The 16,381-nt window shown below is 39.3% G+C and overlaps 1 protein-coding gene across 1 annotated transcript in view; it reads left to right on the top strand.

The window, feature by feature from the left end:
• Positions 1–16,381, top strand: part of ITK (IL2 inducible T cell kinase) — a 58,268-nt gene that overhangs the window by 28,284 nt on the left and 13,603 nt on the right. The window contains exons 6-8 of the mRNA XM_030328502.1: positions 1,102–1,253; positions 5,728–5,793; positions 10,056–10,110. Of these exons, the coding sequence (XP_030184362.1) occupies positions 1,102–1,253; positions 5,728–5,793; positions 10,056–10,110 (273 nt within the window). The remainder of the gene's footprint in view (positions 1–1,101; positions 1,254–5,727; positions 5,794–10,055; positions 10,111–16,381) is intronic.

The raw sequence follows: 16,381 nt of genomic DNA, 5'->3' as shown, positions 1-16,381 counted from the left end.
TCAATCAGTTGGTCCTATAATGGGATGAATACCATGTCATATCCCTCCTTTATCTTCAGGTGCCCTTCAATTTAACTCCTTCCTCCATTAGCTCTTCAGGTGAAAACCTCAGTCCCAATTATTCTTATCTTCAGTACTCCAATACACCACCTCGTGAGCTCCACAGATATTGAGACTTTGAATCCTAATCTGGGCTCAGCTGGGGTGACATACCACATTACCATGACAAGCTTTTCTTTCTAAATCTCCAGGATTTTTATACCATCAAAGGTTTCAATGTGAAAATAGAAACTTTGGCTTCCCAACACCAAATCTCATCCTAGCCAGTAACCTGAATTTCTTCCATATTTACTGTCTCCCAAGACCTGCCAACCTGTAGCAAATGTGCCCATCCTGAACTCTCACAACTGTTTGCTTTATAGTCTCTTCTTCACATCTTCACTATGTCGTCTTTAAAAAGGTACTGAGAAGTAGAGACTTAGGCAAGAGAGCCCCTAAATGGAAGAAGGGAGCCCATGTGCTATAGTAGAGAGAGCCTTAAGACTAATTCATGTGGTAAGCTTGGCCTTATCCATTTCTTCATTTGGGCTTCAGTTTCTGCATTCTTAACAAAAGAATGGATTGAGTGATCTCTCAGAGGCATTTCAGCTCTGATAGTCTATGATCCTCCGGATCTGAACAAACCCACAAATCAAGTCAGAAAGGCATGGACTGAATAACCTAGTGTTCACTGCATCACTTTCACCAAGAATATGATGCTTCCGGCAAAGAGTCTGCAATGTGCAACCAGCAGACTTGTGTGAAAAGCATGTGACTGCTTGGAATTCACTGTGGTCAGAATTCACCACACAGAATGAGAGGGCAATGAATTCCAGGTACTGAGTGTCTTTGTGTCACATTCAGCACCATAACCCTAACTCATAAAAGAAAGCAACTAGAGAAGGCAGGTGGTTTCAGCAAATACCCAGTGGATTATAGGAATTCATGTGTTGACCTGGCCTTGATCCAGGAGCAAGTTACCATTTCAAGACTTATTGACCTGGTTCCACAATTGACCTCCTTTCTATGTCATCACTCAATTTTGTTTTCTCCTACCTTCAGCGATCACTCCAGGAACCTGAAGAAACCCTTGTCATTGCCTTGTATGACTATCAAACGAATGACCCACAGGAACTTACGTTACAACGCAATGAGGAATACTACCTGCTGGACAGTTCCGAGATTCACTGGTGGAGAGTGCAGGACAGGAATGGGTAAGGCATCTTTGTGGTTGTTGTCCCAGTGCTTGGGGTGAGGTGGGGATACAGAAAACACTGGGACAATTTGTCCTGCTTCTGTCAGCAGGCCCGCTGCACTGAGTTAGGAGAGGAAAGCAGAGGTAGAAGGAAGAGGAAGGAAGAAGTGGTTGAGAGACGTTTTTCTACTTCTCAGAAGTGCCAGAGACAGTCACTTGCTATGCTCCCTTATTAAGCACCCCCAGCCCCCAAGCCCATCTAAAAATTCCCCAGGTTTTTTCACTGACATCCACAGAATAGGAGATTGGCAGCTTGTTCCACATGGAAGCACTATTGTTCTTGAGTGTTCAGATGAGACTGAAGGTACATCCCATTGTGAAGTGTCTATTTTTGGTGAAAAGAAAAGGCGTGTAGAGATGGTACAGATTGGTGGTTATATTAAAAGGCATCAGGAAGAAGATACTAAAGAGTTAGCTATACTAACTGTCTCAACTAGCCATCTAAATGATCCATGGGGGAAGTTAAGTTGTGCAAAGACCAAATGCCCACTATGAGACTTTTGAAGGGAAAAAAAAAACTTATGAGCCCTTCTCTGATCTGAAATACAACAAAATTGCTGTTTTAACCTTCAGAATGCTCTGAGATGTACATGACTTAGATACTAGTGCTTAGTTTTAAGGCATCAGATCCATGCTGCTTTATGAAGGCTTTAGTTTTTCCTTTTAATATGTCAGAGGTATTTACCCAAGCCCTGGAATATTCTCCAGAATATGATTTCAATGATTGCACAAATCCAATACAAAAGTGTACCATAATTTAGCAAATTCCCTTGTTAGGCACTCAGATTGTTTCCAATATTTTGCAAATATTAACTACCCTGCAATGAACATCCTTGCATATTAATATCAGGGGTTTATATATTTTTAAAGTATGAGGTTATTACTGACAAAAAATATAGAAAAAGAAAAAAACACTCCATCACTGCAACATTTGGATGGCCTAGATTGATGTTTTATTTTTTTTAAATAAAAGTAGAGAGAAATATAGATGAAAACTAAGCCACCCCTCCATCTGTCCCCATGTCAATTCCAAAAGTAACACTATCAACAGTTTCTTGTATATCCCAGACAAAAAAGTTATACATACACAGATGCATCCTTTTTTCATTTGCACTAAGGTGATTGATTTTGCTCTTCACCTTGCTTTTAACCTTCAGTAATATATCTTGGAGATCGTTTCATTTCAGCACATAGAAATCTACCTTATTTTTAAAATAATCACATGGTTTTGGAAGGTATGCTTATATGGTAAGTACTTGAATAATCTGAAATGGTGGGACATCTAGTTTCCGGGTATTTGTTTTCTTTGTTATATTTTTTTAAGTTTATTTATTTATTTATTTATTTATTTTACTTTTTATTTTTTTTTATTTATTTTTTTTTTTTTTTTGACAGGGAGAGACAGAACATGAACAGGAGAGGGTCAGAGAGAGGGAGACACAGAATCTGAAACAGGCTCCAGGCTCTGAGGTGTCAGCACAGAGCCCGACGCGGGGCTCGAACTCACGGACCGCGAGATCATGACCTGAGCCGAAGTCGGCCGCTTAACCGACTGAGCCACCCAGGCGCCCCGAGTTTATTTATTTTTGAGAGAGAGAGAGAGAAACAAAGAAAGAGAGAGGGAGAGAGAGAGAAAATTAGAAGCAGGCTCCATGCTGACAGCACGGAGCCTGATGTGGGACTCGATCCCACCACTGTGAGATCATGACCTGAGCCAAAACCAAGAGTTGGGTGCTCAACCGACTGAGCCACCCAGGTGCCCATCTTTGTTATCTTAAACAAGTCCTCAGTGAAGAACTCGTATTGCTCATACTCATGTTTCTGGGCAATATTTTGAAAAAAAAATGCAAATATACGTATTTTTTGAAAATATATTTTTCTTTTGAAAAAATATGTATTTCATATTTCTAATTATGGAACTGTTGAGTCAGAGTAGGTCTCAATTTTGATAGATAATTCCCTCAGAAAGGTTGCCACACTTACATTGCCACTACCCACCAATAGGGTGTGGGAGTGTCAACACTGGGTATTGCTAACCTTAAAAAAGAAAAAAAAGCTAATCGGATGAGTTCAAAAAGAGGCACACAAATATCTTTAGGGTTAAGGCTTTACTGTTTACATGCACCAAAACTTTCTTTGTCAAAGCGCCTTCTCTTTAAGTATCCTTTTTGATGCCACTGCAGGGGGAGTGAGGAAGGGGTGTCAAATATAGTTAGCTCAAGAACTGCGATGTGCCCTGGGAGACAGTGTTGCTTGCTAGCTGGGAAGAGACCCCAAAGAACTTCATGTGGAACCTCCCTCTCTAGCCGACTTGTGTAGGCAAGTGAGGCCCGGCCACAACACCTTCTCTTTGCCTATTATAAGGAGGCTCATATCAGAAACAGGTTTAAGACAGTCCGTTTCTACAGACACTAGAGGAATTTACTCAGAAACTCACTCCCTCAATCAACTGGCATTTATTTAGCACACCTGACATGCCAGGAAATTTCTTCTCCTAGGTTGCATTTCCCCAAATGACAGCTTACCCTTTGCTCAGTGGCCTTTGGAAATGCTCAGCTCTGCACTTCAAAGGCCATCAAAGAGGACACCCTAGAGTCTAACTGGTGTTTTGGGAATTTCCCCAGTGTACTTTGTAATAGTGCAGTATAGTGGAAAGTACACAAGATCGGGAGACAGAAGACTTGGACTTCAGCATCAGCTGGTCTTGCTGTATGTCTTTGGAAAAGGTGCTTAACCTCTGTGGATCCATTTCCTTCTGTGTAAAATGCAGACGATAATGTCAGCTCTGTCTATCTCACGTTGTTGAGGAAATCAATGAGATGATAAACGCGAAAGGTGCTTTGCAAATTCTACATCCACATCCAAGTGAAGAGAATTACCATTTGGGATGCTATTAGCACATAATATTATGTGGCTGGCATATTAGAACACAGTTATTCTATTTCAAAGCAAAAATGGTATTTGACCTATTCATATAATTGTAAACATATGGTGTGGCAAAACCAGACATAATTAAGAGGGATTTGAAAAGATAGATAGAAGAGAAATAGCAAATTTTAGAATGACTTGACCCCCATCAATTGGCCCAGACTGCCTTGAGCGCCACATTAAGGATGATTCTGAAGCTGGATGTTCAATTCTCCGAAGGAAGCATGCCACGATTGACTAGCAGTGTCAGCCATGGGCACAAGATATGAGATAATCATCCCATATTTGACATCCCTGTTCTTGATATCTTCACTCCCCAAAACGATTCTGTGAAATAGATTACACATTCCCCAGTAAACATAATCACTAAATTGAAAAATGCCTTTGTTATACAAAAATTAAAATACTTTATGAAGTAAAGAGCAAGAAACTCTTAGGCAACTTTTTATAGACTGTCAGACTCTAGAGGAATTTTATGTGCAATCTAGGTCCCTCATTGTACACTTAGGGAGCCAGAGGCCCAGAGAGTGGAAGAAACATTGTTTTCACCTTGTAGCATTAAATGCAATAATATATGTGAAATTATTTTGGAAAATACAAAGTTATGCACAAATGTAAAGTATTTTGAGGTGCCGATTGGTCTCTTTATCCACCATGTCTTTGTTTATGCACAAATATGTATTCCTGCTCAAAAGAAAGTCCCACCTCCAAATCCAGCGTGACTTTATTCTTTTTTCTCGTGTTTTACCATTTGTGTCTGAAGGAGTTGAATTAACAAAAAGAAACATTAGGGAGTCCTTGAATTAAAAGCTTATGATGCTGAGTGGCAGTATCTTTTGGGACCTGTGGTTGGAAAATGATTTTTTATATTTTAATTATTTTGGTTTCCTGACTATATATAATTGAAGCACTAAAGTGGAAAAAATACTGACTATCACACCCCCCCAAAAAAAAAATGTTTCCTTAGAGAAAATAGAGACCTTTTTCCATCAGAGGAAATTTCACAATGAGGAGAGCAACAAACATCTTTTTAAGTAAAATAGCCACTTTTTATTTACTATTGTTCAGGGGAGCCTGTGTGGCTCAGTCCATGAAGCATCTGCCTTTGGCTTAGGTCATGATTTTGAGGTTTGTGAGTTCAAGTCCCACATCAGTCTCTGTGCTGGCAGCTCAGAGCCTGGAGCTTGCTTCGTATTCTGTGTCTCCCTCTCTCTCTCTGCCTCTCTCCTGCTCATGCTCTCTCTCTCTCCTTCAAAAATAAACATAAAAAATTTTTATTTATTATGATTCATATATTAATGGTGAAATTTTTTGCCTTTGACAGATAGCAAATTGTTGGTTTTTTTAGCCATTCTTTTATTCTAAAACTTTAAATTGTCTTATGAATGCCAAATAATGCAAGAATCCCCTACCTTAAAAGACTTTTAGTGGATTGAATAACCTATAAAATGGAGAAGTGAAAATTAGTCCTATAGTGGTCTAAACACTAATTTCCCTCTTAACAGGCATGAAGGATATGTACCAAGCAGTTATCTGGTGGAAAAGTCTCCAAATAGCCTGGAAACCTATGAGTAAGATATTTTATTTGTTTTCTAAAAACATGGTACTAAAGTCCTCCTTAGATTAGGAGTAAATTACTAGTTGATTGTAAAAGTACCAGGATTTTTTTCCTTCTTGTACTTTGATCCCTAAATACACAGTAGAGGAACACTCTAAATAGGAGAAGGGGAAGATATGTGCACTCACCTCCCCTTTTATCAAAGAGATGATTCTAAGATACCTATGAAGATTGTGGTGAAAGGAAAAGATTCTTCCAGCAATCTTGGTCTTACTTAAGGAGAAAAAAAATACTATGAAGACTGGATCAAATACAAACTTACTTAAAACATGCTCTAAGACAATACTTCCGATACCAAAATAACAGACAAATGGGTATTAAATATCTGCTTAGCTTGTATTGTTCATTTCAAGCTGTTGTTTATAGAAGGGTTCACATGGATATAATTTTAACAGAACTACTTGACATTTAATAAAACCCAATTGTAGTGGATACCACGTATGTATATTCCCTTGCTCAGCTGCTGAAAGGCCCAGAAGCAACAGCACCACAGCAACATTGTGTTCACAGATCGTCCTTTCTAAATAACACTGCCCACTAAAATGGAGTTCTTGGAAAAATGGCTGGGGATTCAGAGTTGATGCAGGGAAAGAACAGGATGAACTTGGAACACCTTGCACCAAAAGTAAAGAATTATTCCCCCCCCCCAAATATTTTAATCGTGTGGATGTGTCAAGTGGGCACAGAAGTCAGCTTAAAATTGTTCCTTCTGCACAAATCTGAGACAATTTGAGTATCAAAGTAAATAATGACAGTAATAGATTATAATCCATCGATAAAATAAAAATCAATAACAGATAGCTTGATAGGTAAATAAATAAACAAATAAATAAATAGAATGTCAGCTAATGAATGTTCAAGGTAAAATCACGTTTAAAAATCACCATTTGTAACTCAAAGTATCAACTAATTCAGGCAAGAATCATCAATGAATATCACAACTAGGGAGGCAAAAGTTTGATATTTACATAGTTTCAAAGTATGTTCTCACAAATCACTCACCAGCAATAAAGTGGGAATAGCTGGTAGGCCCTCATTTTAACCAAGTGATCAAAGTTCACATCAACAACAGGGCAAACAGACATCCCGGGTCTCCTGATGTGACGCACTGAGAAGGACACAACATCACTTCTGTGATATTCCCACCCAAACATGCCTAATTTGAATTTCATCACGAAGAAATAAGAGACAACTCCAAATTGCAAGATATTCTACAAAATAACTGGCCTGTGCTCTTCAAAAATGTTAATATCATAAAAGACACAAAAGGCTGAGAAATTGGTTCATATTGAAGGAGCCTAAGGAGATGAGTGCTGACTAATGCACTAGTAATCCTGGATTGGATCTTGAGTAATTAAAAAAAAAATGATAGAGACAAAATGTATCATTGGAACATCCAGTGAGATTTGAATAGAGTCTGAAATGAGGTAACAGTAGTGTGCCAATGTTAAATTTCCTGATTTAGGCAATTGTACTATGTTCATATACGCATATATTCCACATATTAGAAATAAATACATAGTGAAATCTTTGTAGTTTATTCTCAAGTGGATCAAAAAATATATATATCTATTCAGAGGGAATGGTAAAGCAAATATGGAAAATGTCAATATTAGTTTATCTGGGTCAAGTGTATAGGGAGTTCTTTTATAGTATTTTTATAGCTTTTCTATACTTTTGAAATCATGTAAAAATAAAAAAAAATGTTGAAGTCCTCACTAAATGTATGATACCAGGGTTGAAGAACATTAGCTAATGAAGACTTCTATTAACACATTTGGGCTCTTATTAGTTCATATGTGGTCAAGTTATGTGTTGCTGAAATTCTAATAGACTCTGCAATGAAGAGTGGTCATTTTCTGAAGAGTCTCTCAACCTGAGACTGGTTTTGATCAAGTATGTGTTAGTAGTCCCTCTCTCAGCCAACAGAAGAGTCATCAGTTCCAAGAACACTTGAGCTGCAATGAAGCGTATATGAAATATGCCTAAATAAAATTCTTTCAATTTTTTTATAGTCAATGCCTTTAGGACAAAATAAGTATTCATTTCAAATGATCACTGGGCTGGAAAGTTTTGTTTGTTTTTTGCTTTTAATCAGAATCTCATCCTTTATGATAGAGGGGGCAAACTCAAAATTCCAACAGAGTATAAAGCAATAGGGAATGGTGGAACCCAGAGGAAATAAAAAGGTGTATTCCTCCTCCTGAAGGTATTTTAAGTCATTAAAAAAAAAAAAAAACCCTATACTATACAAACAAAACAGTCTGTGAGACCTATTTATTCTATATACTATCAGTTTGCATTTTCAGATTATGGAATTGCAGCTAGGGAATAAAATGACTCCCAAACATCCAGTCATTTAGAAGTATATATCTGTGTATATTTAAAATACCCAGTATGAGGGTGTTGTATGGAAACCAATTTGACAATAAATTTCATATTAGAAAACAAATAAATAAATAAATAAATATTCTGTCTTCCTGAACAAAAAAGTTCAAATGATCTCAAAAAAATAAAAATAAATAAAAATAAAATACCCAGTATGATAATGTTTTATCCTTGCACTTAATATTGTCTACTTTCAGGGGATATCTGTGTAAGAACTCAAAAATGTACCATCTGGGAACATAATCATGAGCTGTGAAATCCATTGATTGGCTTCAGGTTTCCTGCTCTGACTTGAGGGCATGACCTTGGGCAAGTTTCCTCACCAGGCTGGATCTCAGATCCCTTTTCCTTAAAATGAAGGGTCAGACAGATGAAGGAGGCACTCTTGCTGCCCTTCCCTCCCAGTGCCTGAACTCAGGGTTGACATCCCTTTTAGATAGTGACACACTTACCTACTGAGCTCAGGTGCACATCTTTAGGCAGCTGTGATGAACTGATCAGAGCTTGCACAAGAGATGAAGCCTATTTGCCATCCCTCAACTAGTTAAGTTACAAGAGCTGATGTATAAAATCAGCTGATGTATAAAATACCATTCTGTTGTATGATATTCAAAAGCTCAGGTAGGGGAGCCTGGGTGTCTCAGTGGGTTAAGCATCCCACTCTTCATTTCAGCTCAGGTCATGATCTCACAGTCATGAGATGGAACCTTGTGTCAAGCCCCACATCAAGCCCCACATCCATGCTGGGCATGGACCCTGCTCAAGATTCTCTCTCTCCCTCTTCCTCTGCCCCTCCCCCGTTTGCTCACATGCACATGTGCACACATGTGCTCTCTCTCACTTACTGTATTTAAAAAAAAAGGCTCAGATGGGTCCACTAATTCCCATATTCTGACTACTTTTTATGTTTTAAATTTTTTAAATGTTTATTTATTTATTTTGAGAGAGAGAGCGAGCAGAGGAGGAGGGGAGAGAGAGGGAGAGAGAAAATCCCAAGCAGGCTCCATGCTATCAGCGCAGAGTCCAATGTAGGGTTAGATCTCACAAATGGTGAGATCATGACCTGAGCTGAAATCACCAACTGAGCCACTCAGGTGCCCCTGTGGCTACTTTCTAGTAGACAACAAGTTTGGTGAGTGGTGTTCCTTCCCATCTAAAAGTTCTCTCCTCTGAAATTTATACTATTCAAAATTGATTGTGAACTGATGACCATTCTATTTCCTCTTATCTCATAAATGGCCAGAGAGGCCAGGATGTGGCTCAAGTATTAACAGCAAAATTCAAAAACTTCATCCCTAAAAATTGTTCATATTCTTTCTACCACTTTTCAGTTTTTTTCACCAGACTCCAAAATTATAAAAGTAATTACTTTGCAGAAGATTTTGAAAATAGGTCTAAAAGAGGAAAATATTACAATTATTTTACAAGGCTAAACTTTCAAATTTGTACTCAATTGTTATAGTTGTCCTAGCATCATCCTACTTATAACCATCCACTAACTTATGAAATAGAGAAGATAAAGTTTTTATAAAACTTTCTTATGGAAAATTTCCAACATGCATAAAAATAGAATAATATAATGGACCTCCATTATACCCAAAACCCAGCTTCAAAAATTATCTCTATTTTACCAATTCTAATTCATTTGTTCCCTTCCAGTTAAACATTTTATTACCCGGATATGGTGCATACCTTTGTTTTTAAGTTTGAATGCAGTGGTACAAATAGAAAATGACCAAATAATTTTCTAGAATTAATTACCTTTTACAAGTAAATAATTTTTAAACATTTAAGTGTCATTGACATATGACTTTCTCCTGCTTTCAGGTGGTACAATAAGAGTATCAGCCGAGACAAAGCTGAAAAACTTCTTTTGGACACAGTAAGTCTCCTTGACCTGCCTTTGACTTAAAATAGAATGAATTGTGCTTTTTTTTCAGCCATACTATGGTTTATGCCAATGTAGTAAGTTGATATATTAGATTAACAGTGATTTTCATGTTCAGTGAAAATATTCTGGGGATTTATAGAAACTAGCATACAACAGGATAAGACCCCCATGGAGGGTCTCATGTCTTGGTATTGACATGCAACTGTCATGACAAATATAGTGGCCTTTCTGTCTGTGATGGGGAGCCATGGGGCTAGTTTTCCTTGCCTGCTTCTCTGGCTAGGTCAGGGGTGGCAGTGACTTACATGCTACTTGGTTGGGCTGTAGCCCAGGAGAAATACATCACTTGTTTTAATTTATTTTTATGCATCAGTTCTTAAGAGCCATGCAGTGTGGATAGCAGGACTGATCTTGCCCAAGGATGTCAGAATCAAGGGAGCAAGAGATGAGAAGAGAGAAAGCATGGTGTGGTGGGAAAAGTAAATGTCCTAATCACTGTTCTGTCACCAACACAGTCTGTGGCTTTGGGGATGTTTCTTCCTCCTGGGTCTTAGTTTCTCAATGAGTACAAGACAAGAGTTGGACTAAATCAGCAATGAGTTAGCCAGGATTCATACTGTCACCCTTTGCTCCTGATCTTATGTGACGCTGTTGATCACAGTCCATGGCTTTGAGATCCTTGTCAACACAGTGCTCTAGGCAGCTGCCATCAGTTGATTGGCACTCAAGGTGAACCCTCTCTTCCTGGACCAGGAGGCCATTTGTTACTCTGTGCCAGTGCCTCTCAAATACCTGTGTTGATGGATCACTTTTTGCGGTTGTTTTTCAATTTCCAATTTGTCACAGGCTTATATTGTGTAAAATAAATAAAAATGAACTACTAGAAAAAAAATAAAGAAACAAGGACACAAAACCTGCAAGTTTAATTTTTTATTAGTCTTTGATTTATTAGACACAAAATTAGTCTGAGTGCTGTAAAAAATGTCTAACCGCTTTCTCTCAATTTCCCTTTCTGTCTGGTGGTGGGCCAGCAAAAATCTGCCAACTGGCACCCAACTGCAGACCACACTTTGAGTAGCACTTAAAACTGCACATTTATAGCTCTTTCAGAGAAACCAAATATATGGAAGTATTGAGAAAAAAGTCTTCCACAGAGCAATCAATTAATTTACCAGCATATATGCCTAAAGCAGTGGTTCTTGGGCCTGTCTGCACATTAGAATCACATGGGAAACATTTTTTTAAAATACCAATGCCCAAGCCCCACACCAGATGGATTAAATCAGAATATCTAGTTGGTAGGAGCTAAGCATTAATAATTCAGAGAAAAATCTCTCCAGACGAGTCTAATATTCAGACATTAATGACCCGTGCCCAACACTAGTCTTACCGATGAGACCAGCAAACTGTAGGTATGTGTTGTTGGAAACATTAGTCTCCCTGTGCCAAAATGTCAACCTTGTCCCTGCCATTGCACCATATCTTCTAGTTTGTGTTTAAAGGTTTTCCTGTCTGTAAGAAATTTAAATTAAACTGCAAATCTCTCCTGCACGGGATGAAGGTGAGGTGACCAACTCATCCTGGTTGGTCCTGGGACTGTCCCGGTTTTAAAACTGAGAGTTCTGTGCCCAGAAATCCCAGCCTGCCCTCAGTCCTGGACAAACTGGGACAGCTGGCTACCCAAACTGGTAGCCACTATTTGCCCAGTTAGTGATGAGATTTAGAGAAGGAGACCTGGGAAGGTGCCAGGAAGGGAATGAAAATCTGTGATGGGAAGGTGGAGGGTTAATAAATATTGTTAAAGATTAATTTAAAGGCATGCAGTTTATTATTGGCATGCAATTTACTTTTGTAGAAGGGGAAACTGGTGACAGATTGATTCATTCCGTCAAAGGCAAAAATAGAATTTCTGTAAGAGGAAAAGGGGAGGGGAGAAGGAAAAACCCATCATCATACTGGGGAGCAATGAACTTCATCTTCTTCGGGTAAGTTGCCGATTAGCAAGCTGCTAGCAAAGAGGACAAGGTGAGATGTTCTGCCCTTGGGCAGCTTGCTCTCATCAAAGAGAGCAAGTTCAGTTGTTTACGGATTTCTCAAAAGACTCTGTGTGCTTACCAGTGAGGGACACAACAGACAGCCTGCACTATGTCATCTGTCTCCGTTAGCAGCCCTCTCAGCTTCGGCGTGTGTGCACCATTTCCTTTATTAGGATATCTGGCTATAAACTCAAGTACCTTACCATTTTGCTGAGCACAGGACTAAGCACTTAGGGGTGTTTGAGATAGGATCTTTGACCTCGACAAACTTTAGGCTGTACTGAAAAAGAAGGCAAACTGAAAAGTCAGAGGACAATCCAAGATAAACTATGAGCCTGAGGCAGGCTGGCAGTGGCCTCAGAGTTCAGAGACGACTCTGAAGAGTCAGATCTCATAGGGGGAAAGAGGAATCGATCTGAGTCATTACTGGACCCTGCTTTCTCCTTGGTTCCACATCAACTCTGCACTTCATGATTTCCTGTGGTCCCCAGTAGACCACGCATTAGAACCACTGGGAAACTTAAAAATCCAGAATCCCAGGCCCCCACCCAGACCTACAGAATCAGAATCTCCAGAGTCAGTTCCTGGGAATCTGTATTGTTTTCTAGCCAAACTTATGATGCATATGCAGCGGGCTCAGCTCCTACTTCAGCCAAGCTATGTTACTGGATAACATAGCAAAACCTGACCGATAAGAACTAATTGAAAGGATTGCAAAATTAATTAAAAACCTGAATTATATGGAGTTTAAACAAGTGCAGTTTTGTTATTTTCAATCACACGTTGGTTAATGAAGTGTTACCCATGGAGCCCTTGAAACAGCCCACATTTAATGACAAGCTGAAGAGGTTTCCTGTTCGACAGCAGTTCCTTGGAGACACTTAAATACATTTTGCTTTCTGGGGCAGTTGAAACATTCCTCCGTGCTAATATTCTGAACTACTTTACCAAATCCTCTTTGCCTTCTTAGGTAATATAAGGGCAAACATCAGCGGGTCCCTGTATTGTCGGCTGCTTGAAACAATAGCAGAATTGTTTCGTGGGTGTGTTTGGTATCTCTGTTATCTAACAAGTGTAGGACGCTTAAGAGATGGATTGATAGATTTTTATCAACTAGAGCTCCTAATGTACTGCCCCATCCACAGTTCTCCACTAGAATAGAAAGGCTTTATCTTGTTCCCGCTGCACCTAGAAACCCAAACTGTATTTATGACAAAGTAGTTACTCAACAAATATGTGTTGAATGAATATTAAATACATTAAATGCTTAAAAAATGTTTTTAAATTAACAACTATGCTTAAAGAGAAACTGGCTGATCAAGAGCATCACTGGGGGTTCTTTATAGAAATACAGATTCCAAACTCTAGGCCTCACCAACCAGAACCTCCGGAGGTGGCACCCAGGTGATTCTGGAAGTTACCCAAGTTTAGGAACTACAGAAAAGCATTTCCTACACCATCCTATCCATTCATCAGATAACACCTCCTCTAAGAAGCTTCTCATGCTTTCCATCTCCCTGGCCATGGAACATGGTTGTCTGTCCTTTGAACCTTTCTGGTGCAATGTCATTACTTCTCCAGTGGCACTGTTCTCACTCTCTCGGGACTCAGCAGTTTATCTTCTGTCTTAACCCATTTAGTTAGAGAGTAAATTCCTCGCAAGCAGGGATTTCATGGCTTACAGCATCGCGCACGTGTGCTGGAGGAATTAATACCTCCAACAGACAGAATACCATAGCATATGACAACAATGGCTAATGATAGCCCTAACAGTCATTGTTCTGGTATATTCCAGGAACGGCTCTATACACTTTAATTCTCCCAACAACCTTACAAAGGGAATCTTACAGATGAGGAAAGCGAAGCTCATACATTTAAACAGGAAACAGCTGGAATTCACAGAATTATAGACTGGTAGAGTAAGAATTCCCTTTGAAGAACATCTGTGTTACAAAAGAGTAAACTGAGGCCACGTTCAGAGTGTGAATCAGTGGCATGGTTCTGGACTAGAGGAGGGGTGCGTCTTCACACATATACATGCACACACACACAGTTAACAAGAGAATATATGAGCTAAGTTCTATTCTCCCATCCCATAATTCCCATCCATATATTTCACCATCTCCATGGCTTTTTCCCCTATTGTTGCCTCTTTGAAAATTAGTAAAAGGTAAACTGAAACCTTAAAAATGTCCGAAGGGAACAAGGGCCCCTCTTCTGGCTAAACTGTACAAGTCAGTGCCCCCTTTGCATGATGGTGATATGAACAAAGACCCTTTACAGTGTTCTTAGTGGTTGTGACTTCCTCTGAGCCCTTTGCAGGAAGTAAGTGGTAAGGCACATGCTGGATGCCTCATTTAACTCAGAACTCTAGACTGCCTCAGCCCCACATGAGAGTTTCCTGTCGCCCTCACTGAATGCCACCTAGAGCAAGTATGATGGGGGAAGAGCTCTGAACCTCCCCTGCTTAGCCGAGCTGCCTGCAAACATTACCTCCCCTTTTTCTCACGTCTGTGGATTACTCTTGTTCACAGCTGGGCCCCACTCTGATTACGGTTTTGTTTTGTTTTAAAAAAATAATGGCTTCTTTGGGAGAATAAGAACAACAACAAAACATTACTAATTAAATAGAAGAGATGTTCACGTTCCCCTCTTCACAAACATTTGATAAACGTCTGGGGGTTTTTTGGTCTGTTTCTTCCCCTTTTAGAATAAGATATGCAGATAAAATCTTCCTCTGCTGAAGTTTTGTTCCTTCCTGCCTTGAGTTTAACCCATCCCATTCTAATGAGGCAAGAGCAAAAGCTTCATTATTTGATAAAGGGGGAAATCTCTGAAGATAAGCTATGCTACATGTAATGCATGGACGAATATCACAAAAGTGGTTTGATCAAAAGAAGCCAGACACGGGTGCACCATTCACAGTAGCCGTAAGGTGGACACAGCCCAAATGTCCATCCATTGATGAACAGGTAAACAAAATGTGATACATCCGTACGATGGAATATTATTCAGCCGTAAAAAGGAATGGAGGACTGATACATACTACAACTTGAATAAATCTTGGAAAACAATATGCTACCTGTAAGGAGCCAGGCACAAAAGACCACATATTATATTATTTCATTTACATGAAAGGCCTAGAGCAGGCAAATCTATGGAAACAGAAAGCATATTAGTGTGGCCAGGGTGCAAATAGAAGTATATTTTGAGAGTAATGAAAATGTTCTAAAATTGGATTGTAGTGATGGTGACACAACTCTGTAAATTTACTAAATATCATTGGATTGTACACTTGAAACGGGAGAATGTCATGGTATATAAATTGTGCCTCAAAAGCTATTTTTATTTATTTATTTATTTATTTATTTATTTATAAAAGCTCTTTTATTTATTTTATTTTATTTTTTATTTTAGAGAGAGAGAGAGCAGGAGAGAGAGGCTGAGGGAAAGAGAGAAAATCTTAAGCAGGCTCCACACTGAGTTTTACTACTGTTTAAAGATAGAGACTACTCATCAGGATATTACAAATAGGAGCTACATGTTCAGCTAAGTCAGTGGAGCCCAAACCTGCAAGTCGGTAAGAATTGCACAGCAGGGGCCTTTGGGTGGCTCAGTCATGTAAATGTCTGACTCTTGATTTTAGCTCAAGTCATGATCTCCTGGTTCATGGGATCGATCCCTGCATCAGGCTTGGTGCTGACAGTGTGGAGCCTGCCTGGGATTCTCTCACTCCCTCTCTCTGCCCTTCCCACCCTCCTTCAAAATAAACAAACTTTTTTTTTTTTTTTTTTTTTTTAAGAATCACAAGGCAAGCTTCTAAAAAGTTCACGAACCAGGTTGCCAGTCATGGTGATTCAAAGGTCATATGCATGGGGTGAAGCACGGTTAGGTGTTTGTTGTTTTGTTTTGTCTTGTTCTGTGCTTCAGATTCTTCAGGTGATTGTGATAATCAACAAAGTTTGGGACACAGGAGTATAGGGAATGAGGCTAGATCAGTAGTTCTCAACCGGGGTGATTTTGTCCCCCAGGGACAACTTGGCAGTGTCTGACATCCAGTTGATACAAGCCAGGGATGCTGCTAAACATCCTATAATGCTGAGATTCTAGGGTTCAAACAGTTAGCATGGCCATCTGTGTGTATTGCTTTCACGGTGTGTAGACAATCCACTTTGGGGATGGAGGGGCTTGCATCGTTCTAAATCGTACATACTGTGCTCCATATG

Source organism: Lynx canadensis, chromosome A1, assembly GCF_007474595.2.
Source record: "Lynx canadensis isolate LIC74 chromosome A1, mLynCan4.pri.v2, whole genome shotgun sequence".
In the NCBI taxonomy this organism is placed as follows: Eukaryota; Metazoa; Chordata; class Mammalia; order Carnivora; family Felidae; genus Lynx; species Lynx canadensis.
This window is presented reverse-complemented; position numbering and strand designations above follow the sequence as displayed.